The 26,922-nt window shown below is 34.9% G+C and overlaps 2 protein-coding genes across 3 annotated transcripts in view; one reads left to right on the top strand and one right to left on the bottom strand.

Annotated features, from left to right (window-relative positions):
* LOC138329946 (serine-rich adhesin for platelets-like) overlaps positions 1-26,922 on the bottom strand; it is a 56,198-nt gene that overhangs the window by 8,364 nt on the left and 20,912 nt on the right. For both annotated transcript variants that reach the window (XM_069277242.1, XM_069277243.1), the window contains 9 exons: positions 24,462-24,598; positions 21,862-22,302; positions 21,023-21,386; positions 7,949-8,038; positions 7,513-7,651; positions 7,131-7,257; positions 5,856-5,902; positions 5,515-5,606; positions 4,925-5,051 (listed from right to left, as the gene is read on the bottom strand). In XM_069277242.1, coding sequence (XP_069133343.1) covers positions 4,925-5,051; positions 5,515-5,606; positions 5,856-5,902; positions 7,131-7,257; positions 7,513-7,651; positions 7,949-8,038; positions 21,023-21,386; positions 21,862-22,302; positions 24,462-24,598 — 1,564 coding nt within the window. The remainder of the gene's footprint in view (positions 1-4,924; positions 5,052-5,514; positions 5,607-5,855; positions 5,903-7,130; positions 7,258-7,512; positions 7,652-7,948; positions 8,039-21,022; positions 21,387-21,861; positions 22,303-24,461; positions 24,599-26,922) is intronic.
* LOC138329949 (uncharacterized) lies at positions 15,948-21,011 on the top strand. Its single transcript, XM_069277246.1, has 2 exons — positions 15,948-16,602; positions 18,416-21,011. Exons 1-2 carry the CDS (start codon positions 16,337-16,339, stop codon positions 19,203-19,205), a joined length of 1,056 nt encoding a protein of 351 aa, XP_069133347.1. The 5' UTR covers positions 15,948-16,336; the 3' UTR covers positions 19,206-21,011.

Genomic DNA, 26,922 nt, shown 5'->3' on the forward strand with positions numbered 1-26,922 from the left:
AGTAAAGGTAAAATACACATGTACAATGTACATATGGTATTGCACAAAGTGAATCTGTACTGGTTAATGGTGTATTGAAAACTTGTCCTACTACTGATATTAAAAACTGTGACATCTGTAAAGCAGAGTAATGTCACATTGTCCTCATACCCGATATTAAAAACTGTGACATCTGTAAAGCAGTGTAATGTCCCCTTATCCTACACACTATATGAAACGCTGTGACATCTGTAAAGCAGAGTAATGTCACATTGTCCTCATACCTGATATTAAAAACTGTGACATCTGTAAAGCAGAGTAATGTCACATTGTCCTCATACCCGATATTAAAAACTGTGACATCTGTAAAGCAGTGTAATGTCCCCTTATCCTATACTCGATATTAAAAACTGTGACATCTGTAAAGCAGAGTAATGTCCCATTGTCCTCATACCCGATATTAAAAACCGTGACATCTGTAAAGCAGAGTAATGTCCCATTGTCCTCATACCCGATATTAAAAACTGTGACATCTGTAGAGCAGAGTAATGTCCCATTGTCCTCATACCCGATATTAAAAACTGTGACATCTGTAAAGCAGTGTAATGTCCCCTTATCCTACACACTATATGAAACGCTGTGACGTCTGTAAAGCAGAGTAATGTCCCTTTTCCCTACACTGTGAAATATGTAAAGCAGAGTAATGTCCCAAAGCAGAGTAATGTCCCCTTGTCCTACACCCAATATTTAAAATTGTGACATCTGTAAAGCAGAGTTATGTCCCCCTATCCTAAACTCGATATTAAACACTATGACATCTGAAAAACAGAGTTATGTCCCTTGTCCTACACCCAATATAAAACACTGTGACATCTGTAAAGCAGAGTAATGTCCCCTTGTCCTACACCCGATATTTAATTAAACACTGTGACATCTGAAAAACAGAGTTATGTCCCCTTGTCCTACACCCAATAATAAACACTGACATCTGTAAAGCAGAGTTATGTCCCCTTGTCCTACACCCAATAATTAAACACTGTGACAAATGTAAAGCAGAGTTATGTCCCCTTGTCCTACACCCGATATTAAACACTGTGACAAATGTAAAGCAGATTAATGTCTCCTTGTCCTACACCAATATTAAACACTGTGACATTTGAAGCAGAGTTATGTCCCCTTGTCCTACACCCAATATAAACACTGTACAAAACTGTGTTAAAACAGAGTATGTCCCTGTCCTACACCATATTAAACACTGTGACAAATGTAAAGCAGAGTATGTCCCTTGTCCTACACCAATATTAAACACTGTGACAAATGTAAAACAGAGTTATGTCCCCTTGTCTACACCAATATTAAACACTGTGACTACACCCAATATTAAACACCTGCCTACACAATCAAAACAAAAACTGTAAAACAGAGTATGTCCCCTTGTCCTACACCAATATTAAACACTGTGACAAATGTAAAACAGAGTATGTCCCTTGTCCTACACCTAATATCAAACACTGTGACAAATGTAAAACAGAGTTATGTCCCCTTGTCCTACACCCAATATTAAACACTGTGACAAATGTAAAGCAGAGTAATGTCTCCTTGTCCTACACCTAATATTAAACACTGTGACAAATGTAAAACAGAGTAATGTCCCCTTGTCCTACACCCAATATCAAACACTGTGACAAATGTAAAACAGAGTTATGTCCCCTTGTCCTACACCCAATATTAAACACTGTGACAAATGTAAAGCAGAGTAATGTCTCCTTGTCCTACACCTAATATTAAACACTGTGACAAATGTAAAGCAGAGTTATGTCCCCTTGTCCTACACCCAATATTAAACACTGTGACAAATGTAAAACAGAGTAATGTCCCCTTGTCCTACACCTAATATTAAACACTGTGACAAATGTAAAACAGAGTAATGTCTCCTTGTCCTACACCCAATATAAACACTGTGACAAATGTAAAACAGAGTAATGTCCCCTTGTCCTACACCTAATATTAACACTGTGACAAATGTAAAACAGAGTAATGTCTCCTTGTCCTACACCCAATATTAAACACTGTGACAAATGTAAAACAGAGTAATGTCCTACACCAATAAACACTGTGACAAATGTAAAACAGAGTAATGTCTCCCTTGTCCTACACCCAATATTCAAAACACTGTGACAAATGTAAAACAGAGTAATGTCCCTTGTCCTACACCCAATATAAACACTGTGACAAATGTAAAACAGAGTAATGTCCCCTTGTCCTACACCCAATATCAAACACTGTGACAAATGTAAACAGAGTAATGTCTCCTTGTCCTACACCCAATATTAAACACTGTGACAAATGTAAAGCAGAGTAATGTCCCCTTGTCCTACACCCAATATTAAACACTGTGACAAATGTAAAACAGAGTAATGTCTCCTTGTCCTACACCTAATATTAAACACTGTGACAAATGTAAAACAGAGTAATGTCTCCCTGTCCTACACCCAATATTAAACACTGTGACAAATGTAAAACAGAGTTATGTCCCCTTGTCCTACACCCAATATTAAACACTGTGACAAATGTAAAACAGAGTAATGTCTCCTTGTCCTACACCCAATATCAAACACTGTGACAAATGTAAAACAGAGTTATGTCCCCTTGTCCTACACCCAATATTAAACACTGTGACAAATGTAAAACAGAGTAATGTCTCCTTGTCCTACACCTAATATTCAAACACTGTGACAAATGTAAAACAGAGTAATGTCTCCTTGTCCTACACCTAATAATAAACACTGACATCTGTAAAGCAGAGTTATGTCCCCTTGTCCTACACCCGATATTTAATTAAACACTGTGACAAATGTAAAGCAGAGTAATGTCTCCTTGTCCTACACCTAATATTAAACACTGTGACAAATGTAAAGCAGAGTAATGTCCCCTTGTCCTACACCTAATATTAAACACTGTGACAAATGTAAAACAGAGTAATGTCCCCTTGTCCTACACCCAATATTAAACACTGTGACAAATGTAAAACAGAGTAATGTCTCCTTGTCCTACACCTAATATCAAACACTGTGACAAATGTAAAACAGAGTAATGTCTCCTTGTCCTACACCTAATATTAAACACTGTGACATCTGTAAAACAGAGTAATGTCCCCTTGTCCTACACCCAATATTAAACACTGTGACAAATGTAAAACAGAGTAATGTCTCCTTGTCCTACACCCAATATTAAACACTGTGACAAATGTAAAACAGAGTAATGTCCCCTTGTCCTACACCTAATATTAAACACTGTGACAAATGTAAAACAGAGTTATGTCCCCTTGTCCTACACCTAATATTAAACACTGTGACAAATGTAAAACAGAGTAATGTCTCCTTGTCCTACACCCAATATTAAACACTGTGACAAATGTAAAACAGAGTAATGTCTCCTTGTCCTACACCTAATATTAAACACTGTGACAAATGTAAAACAGAGTAATGTCCCCTTGTCCTACACCCAATATCAAACACTGTGACAAATGTAAAACAGAGTAATGTCTCCCTGTCCTACACCCAATATCAAACACTGTGACAAATGTAAAACAGAGTAATGTCCCCTTGTCCTACACCCAATATTAAACACTGTGACAAATGTAAAGCAGAGTAATGTCTCCCTGTCCTACACCTAATATTAACACTGTGACAAATGTAAAACAGAGTTATGTCCCCTTGTCCTACACCTAATATTAACACTGTAACAAATGTAAAGCAGAGTTATGTCTCCTTGTCCTACACCTAATATCAAACACTGTGACATCTGTAAAGCAGAGTAATGTCTCCCTGTCCTACACCTAATATTAAACACTGTGACAAATGTAAAACAGAGTAATGTCTCCTTGTCCTACACCTAATATTAAACACTGTGACAAATGTAAAACAGAGTAATGTCTCCCTGTCCTACACCCAATATTAAACACTGTGACAAATGTAAAACAGAGTAATGTCTCCTTGTCCTACACCCAATATTAAACACTGTGACAAATGTAAAACAGAGTAATGTCTCCTTGTCCTACACCTAATATTAAACACTGTGACAAATGTAAAACAGAGTTATGTCCCCTTGTCCTACACCCAATATCAAACACTGTGACAAATGTAAAACAGAGTTATGTCCCCTTGTCCTACACCCAATATTAAACACTGTGACAAATGTAAAACAGAGTAATGTCTCCTTGTCCTACACCTAATATTAAACACTGTGACAAATGTAAAACAGAGTTATGTCTCCTTGTCCTACACCTAATATTAAACACTGTGACAAATGTAAAACAGAGTTATGTCCCCTTGTCCTACACCAAATATTAACACTGTGACAAATGTAAAACAGAGTAATGTCTCCTTGTCCTACACCCAATATAAACACTGTGACAAATGTAAAACAGAGTAATGTCTCCTTGTCCTACACCCAATATTAAACACTGTGACAAATGTAAAGCAGAGTAATGTCTCCCTTGTCCTACACCTAATATTAAACACTGTGACATCTGTAAAGCAGAGTAATGTCTCCCTGTCCTACACCTAATATTAAACACTGTGACAAATGTAAAACAGAGTAATGTCTCCTTGTCCTACACCCAATATTAAACACTGTGACAAATGTAAAACAGAGTAATGTCTCCCTTGTCCTACACCCAATATTAAACACTGTGACAAATGTAAAACAGAGTAATGTCTCCTTGTCCTACACCCAATATTAAACACTGTGACAAATGTAAAGCAGAGTAATGTCTCCCTGTCCTACACCCAATATTAAACACTGTGACAAATGTAAAGCAGAGTAATGTCTCCTTGTCCTACACCCAATATCAAACACTGTGACATCTGTAAAGCAGAGTAATGTCTCCTTGTCCTACAGTGATGGCAAACATCTGACAGTTTGATGAACATAGAATACATACCGCTTTCTACACCATTGAACTGACAACAGTTGTCACACATGAGACTAAAATCCCTGATAAATCGTTTCTTGGTTTTGTAGACTCTGCTTGTAAGCTTTTTCTCTATGAGGGACAAATCCATTGGTTTCTAAAACAAACAATAAATAGAAAGTGATACACTATAGCTAATAACGAGAGTTATTATGGACAATAGGCAGAATGATTGATGGAGGGGCCAAGTCTTAAATAACAACAGACTGAATATGATTTGATGATGGTGAGCTAAAAACAACACTTATTGATACAAAAGCTGGTAAGTTTTACATATTCTACAAAAAGTAAAAAGATTACATCTTTAACAAACTGAAGTAATTTAACATTATATTCTAGAGTAATATTTGTCTCCTAAAATTCAATGTAAACCAATAACAAACAATACATAAATAGGACAAATCATAGAAATGACATTAAAAACGGTTGATAGAAAATAACAAATACACAGGTACCAGTTGGGGACAAAATTGCTTCCAAGAAACTCTCATCTAAAGGCTTTAATTCTCCTTATCAAAACTTTCAATATTTTGTTTCCCTAACACCAGTTGCTATGATACCTTGACAACGTCATGGTAACCTGGCGCCACTTCTTCATCCACAGGTTCCATGAATGGCCAAGCATCTTTGTGACTCTTCACAGCTTCAAGCACTGAAATAATTCATTAGTCATTTTTAGTGTATAAAAAAAAAGAAAATAATTCAGATTGCCTAAAACAACCTATGCAGTAGCTATCATATCTAAACACATGGAAAGGACATCAATAAAATTATTTCAAGCACAGTAAAAATTGAATATTACTCACTTGTAACATATTTGTATCTGCTACACTGTACCTTATATTGTTAGGACCCTGACAGAATTGTTCAAGGATCATGCAAAAAGATTTGGTCAGCTTACCTTTCTCCATTTCTTCAATATCTTCATCATCCAACTCAGGTTGTTGTCTAAAAAAAATAATATGCAGATGTTAAGACATAAGAAATAATATGTTAAAACATTAGAAATAACTAGAACACTGACACGTCAGAAAGGGCCCCGCTATGTGTCTGACGTGCTTAAGTGGAAAAGTAGTATTTTGACAATGAATTCTTCCGTGTTAGCTATATGTTGCTAATAAATAATTAATGTCAACATTAATTGGGAAACCGATGATGGTACATTATTATAATTCTTTGGAAAAAGTCTTCCAAGTATTTAACTTGAATCCTGATTCCAAGCTAACATTACATTAAGCGCATACAATTAACTCAAATACCCCTTTTAAACAAGGTAAACCTCATAGTTTGCTGAAGAAACACATAACAAATGTGAAAGGAAGGGAATAAAGGTCTTGCTCAAATATTTTAATCATGTAAAAGTTTTTTTCCATAAGAGTTGTATCTGCAAATAAACTCTGTGGAATGGTATATCTTTTCTTTGTCTCTGGAACTTACTTCAGGATAAATTTCTGTTCATGCAGATCTAGGATGGATGGGGAATCATCATGTAAAATATGTAACAGGCGTGGTGGTACAATAGGGTTTACAATATGTAGAACCTAATCACAATATATCTCAGTCGCCAACCACTTCACCTTGACATCCTATATAAAAATGTTTTAATACTGCTTATTTTAAAGTTACATACCCTTAGTAAAAACAAGAGGCTCAGAGGGCCTGTATCGCTCACCTGGTTATTGTAATGCCAAGTAATGTTCTGATTACAGGATCATTGTTTCTTTTCTGAAGGCCAAAATTTATTCAAACTCTGTTCCCCTTCCCCCAAGGATGTTTGTGGCCAAATGTGGTTAGAATCCATGCAGAACTCTATGACTAGTAGCGATTAAAAGGATTTACCTCTATTTCCCAAATTGCGCCCCGCCCCTCCTGCCCCCAGGGGGTCAGAGCCACAATTGATACAAAACATATTCCCCTAAGGATGTTTCTGGCCAAATTTGGTTACATTCCATGCAGTCCTCTATGACTAGTAGCGATTTAAAGGAAATGTTGATGGACGGACACCATGCCATGACATAAGCTCACCGGCCCTTCAGGCAAGGTGAGCTAACAAGAGAGATATGTACCCTTACTGAAAACCCGAGAGAGTTACGTATCCTTACTCAAACAAGAGTTACGTACCCTTACTAAAAACAAGAGTATGTACCCTTACAAAAAACAAGAAAGTGTTACGTACCCTTCCTCTTCCTCCCTGTACTTGCTGTTGTAGGTGGAGGCTGTGTACTGAAGCTCGGGTGGTATCTCCTTCCCCTCCGCAATCAGCTGGGCTCTTTGTTCTCTCTGCTCAAGTCGTCTTGCTCTCTCTGGAATCGATTACAATCACATGATATTTAATCCTCTTTAAACATTTTTTTGGTAATGTTTACGCTGCCAACAGCTTCTGGTCTTCTTCCAAAAGGAAAGTTAGAGGTACTTTCTTTCAATGTATTGGCAAATGATTGGAAGCAATAACTAATAGTATGTAGTATTTATCTACTGTTTTGACAGATTCTTAGCTTCATAGTACAACACATCTGAAAGCATTATTTTTCAAGCCTTCCATACATCCAGATATATACCTTCTCTATTTTTCTGTCGTTCCTCTCTCAACCTCTTTTCTTCTTCCTCTCTCTCAATCTCCAGTAACTTTCTACGTTCTTCTTCCTCTATCTTTCTTTGCTTCTCTTCTTCAGCCTCAGCTTCAGCCAAAATAGCTTCCTGAAATATATAGAGAAATTTAGCGCAATCATCAATACTCCTCGATACTACTTTATTATGAAGGTTTTCTCTATAGAATTTTATCCAACAAAATGACCAGGCTAGGCTTTTGACCGTGGTTAGCGAAACTCAATTTTTCCATGACATGATCCTATGGACCAGAATTGCCAAACACGATTTTTCCAGGACAATCTTTTTTAGAACTTAACCTTTTAGACCAGGCTAGCTAAATATGATTATTTTTTAACAGAACCATTAATTTTGAACAAGACTAGATAAAATTATTTAGTAATAGACCTGTTCTGCCAGTTCCTTTTGTTTGATACTGATCCGTGTCGAGGTCCTCTTAGGAGCTGTCTCTAACAGCCTCTTCTTCCTCTCTTTCTCCTGTAACAAAAAGTTATTGATAATCTTCTAAATTAGTTCATTCATGGATAATGAATATTCTACATGTCATATCAAAATTGAGTTTAATTTACTATACTAATGAAAAATGTTTTTTGCATTGACCACTTTAAGGACTGAACTAAGTGGGATCTTAGAACTAGCACTAGCATTATAACTTGAAGGATTGATCAATCTGGGATAACGGGGAACTCCTGTTTTAAAATGGTGTTAACAAGATGAATATTTTTCTGTTCTTGGTATTGCAGAAGACCAACCTAAAACATTTCCCTGTGACAGTGATCAATAGAAAACTTTTTTCTTAATTTTCTAGACTTCTATAGATATCAAATTCTGCTGAGTTACATAACTTTAAACAGGAAATTATGATCATGATACAAAACCGTAATCTCGGGTCGTTCAATGTTGCACCACACAGAGATCCCAATGTAATCCTATATATGTGTGGGATGAACAAGCCCCTGACCTTACTATGGACAATAGACAATAATGTCAGTATGCAAATACCTAAATCTGATCGTATTCAATCAATACAAACAAAGCACTTTTATTACTTCAATATCAAGCACTTTCGTAAAATCTATCGCTTGCTGTTCACTTTTACAGCTGAAACCTAAACAGGGCCAGACACAATAGAGCACCGCATTAAACCAATAATGACGATCCTCCCACACTAAATTCTACACCAGAGGTCGCTTGGCTTTGTTTAAGCGATCCATAATATTGAAATTTAGTATTCACAACATTGGGAAATCTATACATTTGCCTGTTGTAAGTTCTTTGTGCATTCTGATTACTGTACAAGTGCACGTCTATGGTTTAGATGGAAGTTATTTTTCAGTGGTTTTCTAGCTGAAAGCTTTCTGAAAATCAATCAATGGCCATGGCCTCATTTGATTCATCAATAGGCTAGACACTAATCCTTATTAGCTTGAAATTGTTTATGTAAATGAAACATTTTTGTGTATGCATATTCCAGTACAACCGACATTGTTATGGGCATAATTTTTTATGAACTTCAACATGGATTTCACTTTCATGCTTTTCTGTAGTGAAAATATTCTGTCATGAAGTATTTTCTATCACAATTGAAGAGCCAACAGATATTTTCATCATTAAAGTTTTGAATACAGGTATTTTTATTCATTTTTTGTCCAAGGTTGAAAAAATTGAATCTGGATATTATTTTTCTGAAGGTCAAACAAGAGGCCAAAGGACCTGTATTGCTCACCTGGTTTGTAATGCCAAGTAATTTCTGAATACAGGTTCATTGTTCCTTTTCTGAATGAATTTAAATATTTATCTCTAATTTCCCAATGGGGCCCACTCATTCCGCCCCAGGGGTCAGAGCTAAAATTTATACAAATATTCTGTTTACTTTCCCCAGAGGATGTTTTTTCCCAAATTTGGTTGCAATCCATGACTAGTAGCGATTTAAAGGATTTACCTCTATTTACCCTATTGGGCACCACCCCTTCTGCCTCCAATAAAGGGTCAGAGCCAAAATGTTTACAAACACTGTTCCCCTTCCCCCCAAGATATTTCTGGCCAAATTTGGTTACAATCCATGCAGAGTTCTAAGACTAGTAGCGTTTTAAAGGATAAACCTCTATTTCCCTATTAGACCCCATCCCTCATGCCCTAGGGCCACACCTTTCCTGCCTGCAGGGCTTCAAAGCCTAAATTTATACAAACTCTGTTCTCTCCCCTTCCCCAGAGGATGATTCTGACCAAATTTGGTTACAATCCATGTAGAGCTCTATGACAGGAGCCAGGTGAGCTAAATACTAGAGATTTCAGTATTAAGCCTCCACAATCAGCAATACCACAGAACTCATATATATCTTACTACAAATATTAAAAGTATTTTTTACAGTATTATCTGAAATATCTACTCCTCAAACTTTAATATTGATCTGTTTACCATGACACATTAACCTAGAGAACAATAAACGTCTGAAACAATGGAGATTGTTGGAGAAGCAACGGACCAATAAATTGGTGAAATTGATAGAATAATGGTCCAACACAGTGGGTGGGTAATAGCTATCAGCTCAATACCCACAAACTGTAAATATATATATAGTTACTGCTCACTCTAATCCCACACAAATTTAAATCTCAAGGAATGAAGAATGCTTTGTAATAATAAATTTTTCACATGATATTGGGTTGTTTTTATATATTGGCATCCTACAGTATGATATTTGAGATCCGGAAACGATGTGGGTAAAATACAATTTACCACCGATTAGTCCCACCTTCGGGTGATTATGACATCCCAAAATTCACATCAAAATATGACGTAAAAATCACTGGTAGGTGGGACTAATCGACATTAATTGTACTTCACCCATGTTGTTTTGGGATCTTGAAACCAATGTATGGTTTTAGTTGGTGAAGGGAGAAAATGAATGTCATCATAACCTTTTTTTAACAAAGTTCAGTAAATAAGAATTACTCTGCAACTATGGACTAAGCTCCACAAGCAATGTTAGAAATGTATAGCCAAAAGATAATGCTTTTTTTTTTATAGATCAAAGGTCAAAATGTAGGTCAAGATAACCTGCTTACAGTTTCAACAAGGTTAACTCATTGATGTATCTTGTATAACCATGTATGAAGTACTTAGAGGCTCATTCCATGTTTTAATATAGCAGTGCGCTCTTGCCCTAAACCAGACATGTATCTGTCATAATGTCTAAGTCTAGTGTCAGGGCTAGGGTATCTCGGGCTATTTATTTCCATGATATTTTTTTGGTTATGTATGTTGAAACAAATCTCTTGCGTCTCATAATCAGTTTTAGTTGAAATCTTCTAACGTCTTAGTGGATGCACAAGTTTAGAAATGCCATTTACCTAGTTATTTTTCACAAAATAAACTTGAATCTTTTTGATTTCTTCATATTTTTCTTTTGATAATAATCATGTATATAAACCACAAAACATTCATATAAAGATAAAAACATACATGATATGAGCCACAAAGTCCAATGATAGCAAGTACAATCAGCAAATGAGTTTGGCAAAATAATAGGTTTCATGATCTGGCAATAGGTCATTTGGTCAATATTCCAATACATAAATAGCAGTGTACATCATCTTATCCTGTACACTCTGAGTGAACTGTGATCCATAATGATACACTAGATATCTACCGACTGGACTCGGCTACTATCACCATTAACCATTCATTACAGAGTAATCTCCCCTCGTTATCGCATTCCTATACTAAACCATTGCTCTGTCCGAGACAGGTGCTTGACTGACCAGATTGATGATATCTAGTAATGGAAATAATTGACTGTTTGTCCATCCCATACTGATCATTAGTAGCCTGCTTCCTTAATACATATAGAACCCATATCTTGGAATATGAATCCGAAACATTTCTTGACTGAAGCAATTATCTAATTATCAGGATTAGAAGGTGAAGTATTTAGGCTACTGAGAATTTTTTCCACTTTCTTAGGGTCCAAACAGTCCAGACAGTTGTGAGGTCCTGGTTGACTAGTACATGTTAGTATTTTATTTGTAACTTTACACACAGCTCATCACTTGTACTGATCATGAACACACATAATTTCTTGTTATTTTTGCAATGAATTCCTAATGCAACTTTTTCCCCTTATCATTACAGATCGCAAACAATTTTTAATAGATTTAAATTAACAATCTATTCTTTTAACAGTTTGGGATATACTATAAGACTGTTTCATATGTGGATATGAAGGATAGGGATATTCTACCCAAGGGTCACAAAATGTAGTGAAACCGGAAACGATGTGGGTAAAATACAATTTACCACCGATTAGTCCCACCTTCGGGTGATTATGACATCCCAAAATTCACATCAAAATATGACGTAAAAATCACTGGTAGGTGGGACTAATCGACATTAATTGTACTTCACCCATGTTGTTTTGGGATCTTGAAACCAATGTATGGTTTTAGTTGGTGAAGGGAGAAAATGAATGTCATCATAACCTTTTTTTAACAAAGTTCAGTAAATAAGAATTACTCTGCAACTATGGACTAAGCTCCACAAGCAATGTTAGAAATGTATAGCCAAAAGATAATGCTTTTTTTTTTATAGATCAAAGGTCAAAATGTAGGTCAAGATAACCTGCTTACAGTTTCAACAAGGTTAACTCATTGATGTATCTTGTATAACCATGTATGAAGTACTTAGAGGCTCATTCCATGTTTTAATATAGCAGTGCGCTCTTGCCCTAAACCAGACATGTATCTGTCATAATGTCTAAGTCTAGTGTCAGGGCTAGGGTATCTCGGGCTATTTATTTCCATGATATTTTTTTGGTTATGTATGTTGAAACAAATCTCTTGCGTCTCATAATCAGTTTTAGTTGAAATCTTCTAACGTCTTAGTGGATGCACAAGTTTACAAATGCCATTTACCTAGTTATTTTTCACAAAATAAACTTGAATCTTTTTGATTTCTTCATATTTTTCTTTTGATAATAATCATGTATATAAACCACAAAACATTCATATAAAGATAAAAACATACATGATATGAGCCACAAAGTCCAATGATAGCAAGTACAATCAGCAAATGAGTTTGGCAAAATAATAGGTTTCATGATCTGGCAATAGGTCATTTGGTCAATATTCCAATACATAAATAGCAGTGTACATCATCTTATCCTGTACACTCTGAGTGAACTGTGATCCATAATGATACACTAGATATCTACCGACTGGACTCGGCTACTATCACCATTAACCATTCATTACAGAGTAATCTCCCCTCGTTATCGCATTCCTATACTAAACCATTGCTCTGTCCGAGACAGGTGCTTGACTGACCAGATTGATGATATCTAGTAATGGAAATAATTGACTGTTTGTCCATCCCATACTGATCATTAGTAGCCTGCTTCCTTAATACATATAGAACCCATATCTTGGAATATGAATCCGAAACATTTCTTGACTGAAGCAATTATCTAATTATCAGGATTAGAAGGTGAAGTATTTAGGCTACTGAGAATTTTTTCCACTTTCTTAGGGTCCAAACAAATGACAGTTGTGAGGTCCTGGTTGACTAGTACATGTTAGCATTTTATTTGTAACTTTACACACAGCTCATCACTTGTACTGATCATGAACACACATAATTTCTTGTTATTTTTGCAATGAATTCCTAATGCAACTTTTTCCCCTTATCATTACAGATCGCAAACAATTTTTAATAGATTTAAATTAACAATCTATTCTTTTAACAGTTTGGGATATACTATAAGACTGTTTCATATGTGGATATGAAGGATAGGGATATTCTACCCAAGGGTCACAAAATGTAGTGAAACCCGAGGCTTGCCGAGGGTAGAATATACCTATCCTTAATATCCACTTATGAAAGAGTATTTTTCTTTCATACCTCGACGTTTTATTGCAATTTACAACTATAACTTAAAATCAATTTTCCATACATGAAAAATTACGTGATATTTTCAACCAGTTCCGTTGTTTGCATCTTTTATAGTAAAACCAATCAAGTTTGTGAAAAAATGTTAAAATTTTACTGAGGAAATAGAAATTTTATTGGACGCCGTGACGTCACGAGGCTTTATTGCATGGGTAGCCATGCAATTCAGCCTCAGGTGACATGAGAGTATTGCCCTAGACCAGCCAGTATTAAACCCGTAGGTATGAAAGAAAATGTGTATCTTGTATAATTGTAAGAAATATTAAACTATTAATGAGCTGAATTCTACTTGATATTATAAAATCTTTCCTCTCTGACTACAAGTGAGTAACAATCTCTATCACAGTACAACCTGCCTGTTAACGTTGCTGATGGGGGATGACCCCAAACTATTATGAAAACATTGTGAATCACAGGGGTAAACACTTCCACATTGGAATTAAACGGTGTTTCTGTAACAAAGCCATCCTGTAGCACCCCATTATACCGATCATCACTGCATTCAAGTGTCGGAAATGTATTTCACCGCATCACAATGGGTGGCTCGTTTACAACGTGGAGAAACAGGTACCCCAACGCATTCACCCCATCACCAATATGGCCGACCTGTCCTGTACAATAACGGTACAGAAAAGCAAAAATCATTAACAGCAATTTTCACAAAAGAAAATTGTAAGGACTAACACTGTGATTGTTCCATGTTAAATGCTCTAAAAAATAACAGATGGAGGAAAGATGATCCCGGCCGTACTCTTCACATTTTGGGGGACAATAGGTCACATACCTGAGGAATTCCGCTATGCTTTTTGAGCAGTTCCCATGGGGTCGGACTACAAAGACTTATGGTAATTAATGTCTGTAGAGGGACGGAACATTCCTCTGGACAATTTTACTTGACCCATGACAATGCTCTACTGACCATTTCAACTCCTCATCACCGTAATTTTGACCACAATAATTGGTTTAAGGGTAAGCCATTACAGATACCTCCCACCCCTGACAAATCCTCAATCACCATTTTCAATTTCTACATTCACTAGAAGTGAAAAGCATTGAAAGCCATCGATCACAAAAGCAGCAATTTTCGACCCTGGATATAGAGAACCAGAAAATATGAATCAAAGTACTTAAAAATAACAACTTCAATATTGATACAAAACACTTACAACAAAGTGTTTGTACGGTTTATCACCAAAGAAAATATTTCTCATATATTTTCTCAACTGTTGCCTTTAACCAAGGAAGCACTATACATGCATAGATATATACTTTTAGGCCATGTTTATTTATTTACTGATGACTGGATTTCAAAATAGTTTATGAATATTGCTATAAGCAAAGTGCTCATGTTCATTTGTTCATATTCATTACTTTCAACATCTCTTCAAATGAAATAGACCAAACATCAGTAAAAGATGCCTATTACAAACCTTTAACCTTGACATTGAATTATTTCTGAGTAAGTTGTTATTAGAAATACCTCAAATTTACACAACAATACTTTTATTCCTGACAGTATTTAAATCATTTTTTAATCTTGATACTGAGGTTGCCTTTAATTCAATAAGCCATTTTCTTGGTAAATTCAAGACATATAAGCCATTTTCTTGGTAAATTCAAGACATATTTGTTTGAGATAATCAAGCAGATGTCTGTTAGACATAAATTTCCCTGCCACCATGAAATCTGGATGGATTGAATATCCTCCCCCCTTCACTTGACCGATTATCACAGTAAAGAAGACCTATATCATAGGACACTGGTAAAGACTACTGACCACTGATAGAGATAGCCTTCTGATCAGTGGTCACTGAGTTAGAGCTAATATATATATATATAGAACACTAGCAAAGAAATGAACACTGATATAGATAGTCCTCTGATCAGTGGTCACTCAATCAGAGCTAATAGGACACTAGGAAAGGCCTCTGACCAGAAGAACCAGTGTGAGACATCTCTCTCTATATATATAACATATATGTATCAGCTCTATGCTGTCTGACTTACAGGGATTTAAAATACCTACCTATCAATTAACAACACAGTCAGTGGGGATACACTGTAGGTAATTATAGCTGTGATCTATCTTACATCATTATCCAGGATCATTCTTAGCTGGGACAGTGAAACAGCAATACCGGACAGACCCACGACACTCATAATAAAGGCAAAATATGCATGTACCTGGGATTTACCACATCAATTTAGGATCACAGATAATCCAAGGGTATAAGTAACACTATACCACTGGGGATATATTGTACAGAAACCTTACCCCAGGGGAGATGTAGAAGTGATACAATCGAAACACTATCCCTGCCAACACATACAAGTGATGCCCTTCCCCTAGGGATTATACCCAACCCCACAGGACTACAAGATACAGTAGTAATTAGTAAACAAGACATTGTTCCCCACGGACAGTCACCATAGACTTGGTTACACACTAGCTAGTCTCCCCTGCGCCTCCCATGGAGCATACATAGGAGTTGGCAGTAGTGAGACTGATCAGTCACAGTCACCATAGACTTGGTTACACACTAGCTAGTCTCCCCTGCGCCTCCCATGGAGCATACATAGGAGTTGGCGGTAGTGAGACTGATCAGTCACAGTCACCATAGACTTGGTTACACACTAGCTAGTCTCCCCTGCGCCTCCCATGGAGCATACATAGGAGTTGGCAGTAGTGAGACTGATCAGTCACAGTCACCATAGACTTGGTTACACACTAGCTGGTCTCCCCTGCGCCTCCCATGGAGCATACATACCAGTTGGCAGTAGTGAGACTGATCAGTCGGTCAGTGTAAGTGGTAGGAGGCGGCTGTACAATGCAGAGGCTAGTGTTCTACCTAATCTGTGGCTATTGTGTTTTATCAAGGACTAGAGGAACTCATCACAAACATGGAGCCAGGGAGGAAACTACATATAAACATGGAACAAAACACATTACACAGAATGGTTCTAGTTGTGATGACAGTTTTCACCATCATTTAGATGAGTGTTTGGAGCCTTTCTCTAAGAAAGCCCATATATACACCAGTATATATCCTCAGAACCCTATCGTGAGGGAAATCTTTGTTAAATATGTATGCAGGTATGTATCTTACCACATTTACATCTTGTTAATTGTTTTATAAGATGATATATATCATCATTTGAAGCACTTTGTTAGTAAGAGACATAGTGATGATTCTATTATTTTTATCATATTATATGGAAGTTTGTCTTCCTTTCATATTTGGCATACAGTGTACAAAATGCTCTTTGTGAAAAAAACCACATCAGAATATCCTTGATATATTTTTTCTTGTAAATTCAGTCAATTGGCCCATTTATTTATCAAGCATTATTTTCTCTGCATTTTAAATCACAAATATACATAATTTTTACACTTGAATAATTCAGCTTAGCAAAAGAAGCCCATATCTTTTTTTATTTCTCGTTATCTGTCTTATCTGCAACATTTACAAAATATCAAAAATAATAAAATCCACAAAATCTATTGTACATATAGTTTATAACTTTCTTCCTAGCTAGTTTTGTGTGAATTATCAGTGCCCTATTTCTGTAGTATCTTCTATGACTGGACTGAAAAAAGTCCTTTGCTCATAGTTGAATTAATACTGTTATTAACATATCAAAAGAAATACCTGTACAAATATTATAATGATATATACATCAATAATTGTTTTTACATGTCAGATTAAAATAATAATTTTATCTATTTTTCTAATATCTAAAGACTTAGGGATCTGCCAATATACTTTTTATTTTTCATAGAAATTTGATTATTGGAAAAAAATCTCACGAAATAAAATGCAAAACATGGCACATGAAATAAGAAGATAAAGAAAATCTTTGAAATTGATGAACATGTTATCAATTTAAAGATCTGTTAATATGCTTTTTCGAAATAATTTGATTATTGTAAAAAAATTGCCAAAAATGAAATACAAAATTTGGGGCATCAACTAAAATGATAATAAGAATTAAAATCTCTGAAATTGATGAACATGTTATCAATTCAAAGATCTGTTAATATGCTTTTTCGAAATAATTTGATTATTGTAAAAAAAATTGCCAAAAATGAAATACAAAATTTGGGGCATCAACTAAAATGATAATAAGAATTAAAATCTCTGAAATTGATGAACATGTTTAATTTATCAATTGACCCCTCCCCTCTGATCAAACCTGTTACAATTTGACAAAACAGTGACACAATCTGAACAGAAAGTATCCAACACCTGCTACAGGTATTTTTAGCCATTACTTCATCAGGTGTCATTAATAATCAACTCATCAGCAAATGAAGCATGCTAACATTAAACATCGTAATAAGTTTATTCTGGCAACATCACCTCATAGACATTACACACCACACAAGTGCTAATTGATGTATATTTAATGAAGTCTATAATTAGAAATGAGGAAATAGATTCAATACCCCTGTACTAAATCAATAACACAGATCATGAGGCATGTAAAACCATCTGCTAGGTTTCCTGCTGGCCTGTCTAACCTATCATAGTTTTATTTACACTCACGGGCAATCACAGTCTTATAATCATAAACGTGCCGCCCGTCAAAATTAACATAACAAAAGCAGGCCTCTGGAAAAGGGTTTATTATTAATGTTATGATAATTAGATTCTGTAAGCAACATAGAACGACTGCTACACAGACAAAACATTGATTAAGTGCCATGGTCTATAAATAGATCATACGTAATACATATCATAAGGCTCTAAGCAATTCTAATTGGGGAATATAGTTCTTCAAAAGTTGACTCTGGATCCTCTTTAAGTAAGTTTGCATGAAATGTATCAATTCTATTTGCATTAAAACTTAAGTATATTTTTTGTATATGGTTGATTATCAACAAAAATTACTTCTTTTTTTTTCAGACGATACAAGAAAATGTTACACTGCATTCATCTCGTGCTAACAAATTGTGAGACAGGAGAAAACATTGAGATTGTTCAGCATAAACTGGATAAAAGACGCTGGGTTGTTGATGTGAATGACATGTGTCATATCCAATCCGATTCCTCTAAAAAGAATTCAACTGACACCAAAGAACGTAACTATAAAAAGCATTCAAGTGAATCCAAGGGACATAACTCTGGGAATTATGAAAGAGACATAAAGATGCATAACTCTAGATATAAAGGGAGACCATCCATCACATCAGTTCAACCCTTTAACAGAGTTTCAGAATCTGTGACACAATCAGAAATAGAATATTATAACATGAAAAGTCAAGAGGCAGCTGAGAACCTTCCTCGTTTAAAAAACAGCAATAGAAGAAACAGCCATGAAAACATTCCAAATATTGTTCAAAAGTTGAAAAAAGAAGAATTTCAAAAACTCAGCAATAAAATTGTGCAGTCTGATCGTATTGGTGGATCAAGTAAAACAATAGCTCAACTTGTTACATATATACAATATAATGTGTTTCTTAATGGACAAAAAGATTCCGAAGTTAAAGTAGATAAACACATATCCACAGACACGAGTAGTTTAGATACCTTATTAGAAGATGGCCAGAAACCAGTTATGGTACATGTATTGTACATTGACAGTGATAAAGGGATGTCGAGTCACAGTGTCAGCGGAGGATGTTTATTACTGTGTAACCCTGTTGTTGTAGTGTGCCTTATTCTTACTGTGATATCCACACAACTGATAATGTAAATGGCAATTTTATTAATTTAAAACTGAAGATGTTAAATGCAGCAAATACTTAAGATATGTATAGATATAGTAGAACTCGGTTAATACGAACTCAAAGGGACCGAGAAAAAACTTTGAGTTCTCAAGTCTACTGACGATCTCTTTACTTGGTATATATACAAATGTAGGTCTGTGTCGTAAAACGATGTGAGCAAGGAAGATGTCATAATCATCGATGGTAGTTGAAAAATTTTAACAACAAAACCGAAATGTATCAAACAATAGATTCATCAACTGCAGTCACAACAAACATTATAAATAACAGACATCACTAACGTAACTGAGACACATGTGTTCACAGAAAGTGATACAGAAATTAATTCTGCGCATGTCAACTGAAAAGGCGTAAAGTCTATTTTGCTGAGTACAAAAATCAGAACACTAACATTGTACACACTTAAATAATTGTAATCCGTCTAAAAACAGTGATCGTGTACGGCTTCAAGTTGTGATTGCGTTTGTAACACAGTGCCAGGTAGCTACAGATTAGTTTCACTCGAGTGATCACACCTTGTCTGTGTACGGGTGCTCTCGGCCGCCTGTTTTATAGCATTTCGCCATTTCAGTTAGGATAATGTTTATGTAAGTAATGTACACAGTACCACAGCTTTCTAACTGATGATTGATGATACAATAGAACTTATAGATTACTTGCTAAACATTAGAGAGTTTTCCCCATGTTTTTGGAGTTGGAAATGGCTTTTGAAATGCCGTTCTATGGCAGATTTATGAAAAAGAAATTGGCATTTTCGGCAATGTCGTCCACAAAATCTCATTTCGAGTTATGCAAACATTCTATGTATGATTTTCGTCATTCGGACCAAAAATTTACTTCGTATTATCCAAGGTTTTAAAACAAAGATAAAGAGAGAATTCGGCTAGGACCGAGAAAGTAATTTGTATTAAGCCAGGTTGTCGAATTGTCCGAGTTCGTATCAACCAAGTTCCGCTGTATGAATTCTCAAAAAATATATCCACTAAAATAAGCATTGTTTCAGTAATACAGTATACTATGTATAGTGATCTAGAACTCATGACAAGTTTGGGGTTTTTTTTGTTACAAAATTGTTGGATTGATACAAATATGAACAATATATTCTTTGATAAATGCCCATTTTGATGTTTTATTCTGGTTACAATAAAAATTTGAATCAATTTTTTAAAACTCAATCTTTTGTTATTTCTTGTTTTGATTTTCACAGTTTTATGAACATAGGGAGGCATATAGGACTTAACTATGACCATGATCTAACTTTTGAAAAAAAAAAAAATTGTGCAAATTCAGTTAACAAGTCTAATGTGGCAGCAGTTGTAGATTATTGTAGATTTGTAACATTTGACTAAACACATGAAACAGTGATCCTTACACAACTCTTCTAAATCAGTTCCAAGCACATAAATTGATAAAATGGTGATAGTTTAAAACTGAAGCATTGAAATCTTCTTCAATAAAGTTGGGATTATATTATCATATCAAAAAAACTGAGGCATACAAATAAAGAATTATTCACCAATCATAAATGCTTTTGGTCTGTATTACATGCAGTTTTTGTGGTGTAGAAATTTCCATTGTTTTTGTGGTTTGTAAGAAACCAAGAATATATGGCATCATTGTTCTATCGGCGACTCTCAAATATCTCTACTCACGAAAATTGTCTTGATATAAAAGCTAAAGAAAGTATCCCCCCTACAAATATTTCATGTTATACAGGACAAAAAAAGAAAAAGAAAAAAAAAAAAAACGGCCGCCAACAAACAAAGCGAACATGTAAACTTACCCTTGCTTCCATGATCTCAGGTATGGCTGGCAGGAAGTCTTGAGTAATACATCTACAGAGGTCACGTTCACATTTGATCTTGCTTTCCTTGAACGACTCAGCTAGTGCGTCCCAATCCTCATAGCTCCTACAGATAAGGTGCCATTTGGGGTTGACCTCAGGAAGTGGCAGCCCCAAACACACAGCAGGTACATTACTGTTGTTCTGGTTTGTATTTCCATCCTCTTTCTTGTCACCATCTTCTGTTTCCATGGCAGTCTTCTCACTTTCCTGTTTTGTCTCCATTTTCAAATCACTGTCTTCTGCTGACTTCTCATCCACTTCATCATCCTCTGTTTTCTTTACAATTTCATCAGGGTTTTGACTGTTATTGCAACAGAGTATAAAAAAAACAGGAAACTAATTTAAAAGCCATTTCAAAAAAACTTTTACAATAAATGTAACAGAAGGAAGGGGGGGGGGGGAAGAAGAGCAAGCATCTTTTTATAAGATAATTTCAGGATCAACTGCAACAGAAAATATTTACATAAAGGATGTTACATTCCCTAATAATAAGTGACTGTCTCTTCCATCCACAAAGACAGCACTGGCTCCATCTAACATGACAAATGACTATTAGTTTAAGGGAGATAATTTGATAAGTTATGAGCTAGAAATTATCTCCTATATATGCACAACAGTTAATATATAATGAAATGTAGGTAATTCCAAAGCCTTGTTTTCGCAATATCTAAATTAACAGTTTCTGAAAGTTAAACAAGAATATTCTATCAACAAAGTTGTTAATAATGATTTTGTAAATTTAGACGTTTTCATTTGTAGATGACAATTTTTTTTACCTTTCTGACTCAGATTTGAGATCCTGTTCTTCTGTTTTACGTTCACAAGTGTCATTTTCTTGCTTTTCAACTTCACAGTCCATTTCATCACTAACTTTTTCTTTTATTTCTTCTCCTTGTTTAGTTTCATTTTTCTCTTCACATTTCCTTTCATCACTACATTCAATCTTCTCCTCTTCCTCCTCCTTCTCCTCTTCCTTATGCATAACCTCCTCCTCCTCTTCACTTTCTTCTTCCTCTTCCTCTTCATCCTCCTCCTCTTCCATACTTTTCTCCTCAAGAGCCCTAAGTCGACTACTGACCCTCGTTGAAGTACGAGAAGATGTACGAGTAGCTTGCTTTGATTCCCTTTTTCCTTTAGCTTTTGACGTCTTGGTACTTTTCCTACCATGCTTTTTACCTTTTGTTTTTTTATCTCTTTCTTTCACCTTTTTTCTGGTTCTGAAATCAACCAAACATCATAGATATGAATCTTAATAAAAGACACAGTGCCTTTTCTGAAGTGCATTTTGGGGTTGATTTATGAGGCCCCAATAGTCACATTTTCCCAATTGATACTTTAACTTTACAGTAGATGCGTAGATTTAAAATGATTTAATATGACAAAAAATTATGTAAGTACACAAATTACTGTTTTTGGAAAATAATGGAATTACAGCTTATTTATTTTTTTGCTTATTTGACTCCCAATTAAATATGAAATGTAATATTGAAGATGCTAGAAAGCTGACGAGTGATAATTTTTCTCTATAAAAACAGGAGCAGACAAATTGTAATTTGTCTTAGTAATAAAAGTTACGTTTTTTAAACAATAACCAACATTGAAAAGTTTGAGCTTCTTATTTTACTTAAAGATGAAAAACACTTAAAATCCTTCATTGTATCCCGAAATAAGTCCATGCCACTAGTGCTGAGTTCTGTATGGAATGCAAATCCACTCTAAGCAAAACAAGTTATTGATATTTCAAATTATTTTTTGTTTTAATTAGATATATCTACGCGAGTAAATACCAATTATTGTTCAAATAATGAGTATCGTTTGTCAGCAGTGGAGCATGTTTAATGACTAAACTTTCATAATCCATAAGGTTTAAATATATCCACATCAACCGAATTTTACAATATTTTCACAAAAAAAATCAATTTTGTCATTTACACTAAAATATGTTACTGTACTTGTAGTTGAATCTTTCTTATTGCAAATGATTTTCATGAGAACCAATTGTTTTTCAAAAGTGCGAAAAATAAATCGCAGATGAAAATATTTTGTTTTACAGTAATACTTGATGATTTTTTCTTGAACATAATTTTGCATAATAAACATATGAAAATTAGAGTATTTTTTCAAACAAATCCAATCATATGTAGAAAAGAAGTATCAGATACAATCATAATTGAATAGCTGAAAGTGATCCCTTATAGACATTAGCAGTAATTGTGCTATGCAGGGTGAACTTTTCACTGAAAGTGGATAAAGGAAACAAAAGTTGTCTCCCTTGTTAATATATTTATTAAACTACTCAGTTAATGTGGTATACAGATTGATTAATGTTATAGCAACTTGTAGTTTTCTGATATTCAATCAATCCATTGATCTATTGCAAAAAGGTGCAATCAATTATCAGCAAGAAAAAACATTTTTTGTGTTTCCAATTCAAATGGCTGAACTAGGTAGCATATAATCATTAAGAATAATTTCATTAATTGTAAAACCAATGGTCTTTTCTTTTACAGGTAAGTTAAGGTGATATTTTGATTTAAGAAGATGCTTTATCAAATATGAATTCATCAATTAACTGTAAACTAGGCCTACTCTCATCATGACTTAAAAACATTCACTAGGTCTACATATACGAGGGGATAACTTCAATAAAAACTTGAAATTTGTAATTAATTTTAAATGATATGATAGTGATTTTAGTGGCCCGAAAAAAAAGCCCCTTCCCCTAGAGAAATTTGTTGTATTTTCACAATTCTATGTAAATACTTTCCAAAGTAATGAAAAACTCTCTGAAATATAGAAAAAAAAAAATGTAATGCAAATTTTACCCAACTGAAAGGGTACAGGTCCCTGAAATTATTGAATAAGAAATCACTGACTGACAAGTACATTTGTTATCTCAAACTCATATAATTAAAATACTGGTTAATTCAAAAATGTTTTTAAAAACTCTTCTGAGCTTTTCACTTTGTTTGAATGAACTCTGTAGTTGAATATTGAACACTGACTTGTTAACTTCCAGGTGATGAGCATTTACATACTTAAGTTTGCTTATATGGCTATTTTGTATTTAAACACAGAGTTATCTGCCTTTGTAGGTAGGTATTGATTGTGACGTTTGAGTTTGAGAGTATAACAACATACTTTTCAAAGAAAATGTCAGGAATTTCACAAAATAATGTCACAATGGATACCTACCTGCAAGGGAGGTAACTCTGTACTGTCCAAAGACCAAATTCACAGATAACTAATTAAGGAATAGAGCAACACAATATGATTTTACAATATATATATTCCTACTGTAAGTACAATTGGTGAAAATAAAACAGAAATATTCATCAATGTTACATGAATATGACCTCCTGTATTTCTAACCTACTTTTTTTCTTTGGTCTGCTCCTCAACAACAGGTTCGGCATCTTCCTTGTACAGCCTACTGCCATAGAAGTACCAATAGGTGGCGCCACTGCTGTCTTTACCAAGGGGCTCAACTCTCATGTTATCTCCTTCAAATCCCTATAGCAAACCATCAAATAATGATTATAATCTTGCCAAAGACAACCAATTATGAAAGGTAACAAGATCCAATTTGACAAGAGTGACCTTCCCTGAATGATGACATGACATTGTTTTACCGGTAAATGAATTTCATTTTGCAAAAGAAAGATGCTTTTTGAAAAGTCACATCATCAAGTTAATATATTAGACACAGCATTGTTTATATTTGCATTAGATTTGTGTTCTCAACCATGTTGCTTTTTGTTCAATTTTGACCAATTGCATGCCGTGGCGGCCATCTTGGTTCCTGGTCTGCAAAAGTTGAACATCTACAGGTCACCAAAAATGACCTCAAAATAGTTTTATGTCACTAGTAACAATATGATCTATAACTTAGAACAAGGAAAAAAATTTGAAACAGTCAGAATTTCTTTTTCTTTTTATAATTATGTTATTTTTCACTTTGAAAATTTAGAATCTGATATAAACTACACTATTGAAACCGATTCCTGGCAAATCTAACCAGTAGTTAAATATTTATAAGCATGTTCAATTGTGAATAATGAACGGCTGTGGTGGCCATCATGGATGCTGGTCAGAAAAATGAAACGGGTTGACACATCTGCAGGCCACCAGAAATGACCTTGCATAATTTCATGGTGATCCGACCAATAGTTTTAGAGAAAATGGTCGGACAAAGTCATGGCGGAAAAAGAAGAACCAGAAGAATAAGGAACAGAGCAAACCCAATAAGTTCCCTACTCTGTTGGGGTAACTTAATAATTGGTTATTGCATGGAAGATAATTGATGCTTTTCTTATACATGTACTGTTTTCAATCTATAAAGAAAACACATTTCAAAATGAATTAAATATACAATACATTAAAATAAACAAAAGATTTACTTCTTCATAATGTTCTAAAATTCTTCAGGAAAATGAAAAGCTTAAATACATAAATACAGTCAAACTTGTCTATAACGACAACTGAAGGGGTGACAGAAAAACGGCCACTATAGACAGGTTGCCTTTATAGACAGGTTGGGGCTTTCGTGCCAAACAGGAAGCCAGTAAATAAAACTGAATTATATTAATGCAAAACAGACCTGCTATTGGATATTTATTGCCATGCATTATTTAAGTAATGATATTTGTGTTCGTTTTATTTTTTTAATGTACATGTTTGGATGGGGCTTTCAAATGCAATCGGAAATTTAGATCATAACAAAATCAACTCGTTTTGATATATCCATAGTAGATTTTTTCAACTTTGAACATAATCATTCCCTAATTACTGACTTCCAGTTTTGACAGATTAATCTCGGAACATGAAAGATCGATTTGGAGGAGTTTTCTCACAGTATATAACTTCAAAACTATTAAAACCACAATGCAGGTACACATATTAACTTTCAGTAGCATTTCTACCAAGTAATGTAACCGTATTTAAAGGTACTTTTTTTATAAACACATCAAGTTACATCGGGCGAATATCTGACTGACTCAAATGTAAAGAAATCGAATGTAAATTTATAGGACTAAATTGAAATAGGTTAAGTAGGCCATTTCTTAGTAATAAAACAATGATAAATATCGACATTGAATAATTGAACACATTAAATAAATCGGCATGTTTTATTTTGCCGACCGTATCATCCGAATTGTGGCTTCAAAATCACGCTTTATGAGTGATCTTTTCATGCACATGGCGTTCACAACCAAACATAATTTCAGTCTTTGATAGGCATAAACGGTTGTTAAAACTTCCATCCTCAAGTCGGCAACCATATTTGTACCTTAAATGTTATAATTACGACCGCTAGGTTATAAACCATACAGTCCTGTATAAACAATTCATAGCTGGGGCTTCAGTAATGGCTGCCATTTGCTTACTAAGGGAGTTGATTACCGGAAGTAGGTCAAAGGGACGCTACTACACACACACTGTACTCGGTACTCGACAAGTCGCCAAAAAGTCGGTCATTTTAGCCCCGTCAAAGTTGTTTAACGACAGGTGGTCGTTATGCACAGTGTGATTATATAGTAAAAATGCACGGGGAGTCTAAAAATCGGTCGTTATATACAGGCGGTCGTTAGAGCAGGTTTGACTGTATATTATAACAAGAGATCCCAGAGGGATCTTGGCGCCCACCAAAGAATGATCTATATCTGACAATGGAAAGATGGATCTTTTCTCTACTTTTTAAAACATACTACATATAAAATTTGAGACAGATCGCTTCAGTACCTTTTGAGAAATAGCAGTAACAAACTTCAACTATCAAAATCTAAGATGACTCCTTGGCGGCCATCTTGTAGATCAATCAGTCCCAAATCACAATA

This window comes from Argopecten irradians, chromosome 8 (assembly GCF_041381155.1).
Source record: "Argopecten irradians isolate NY chromosome 8, Ai_NY, whole genome shotgun sequence".
NCBI classification, from domain to species: domain Eukaryota; kingdom Metazoa; phylum Mollusca; class Bivalvia; order Pectinida; family Pectinidae; genus Argopecten; species Argopecten irradians.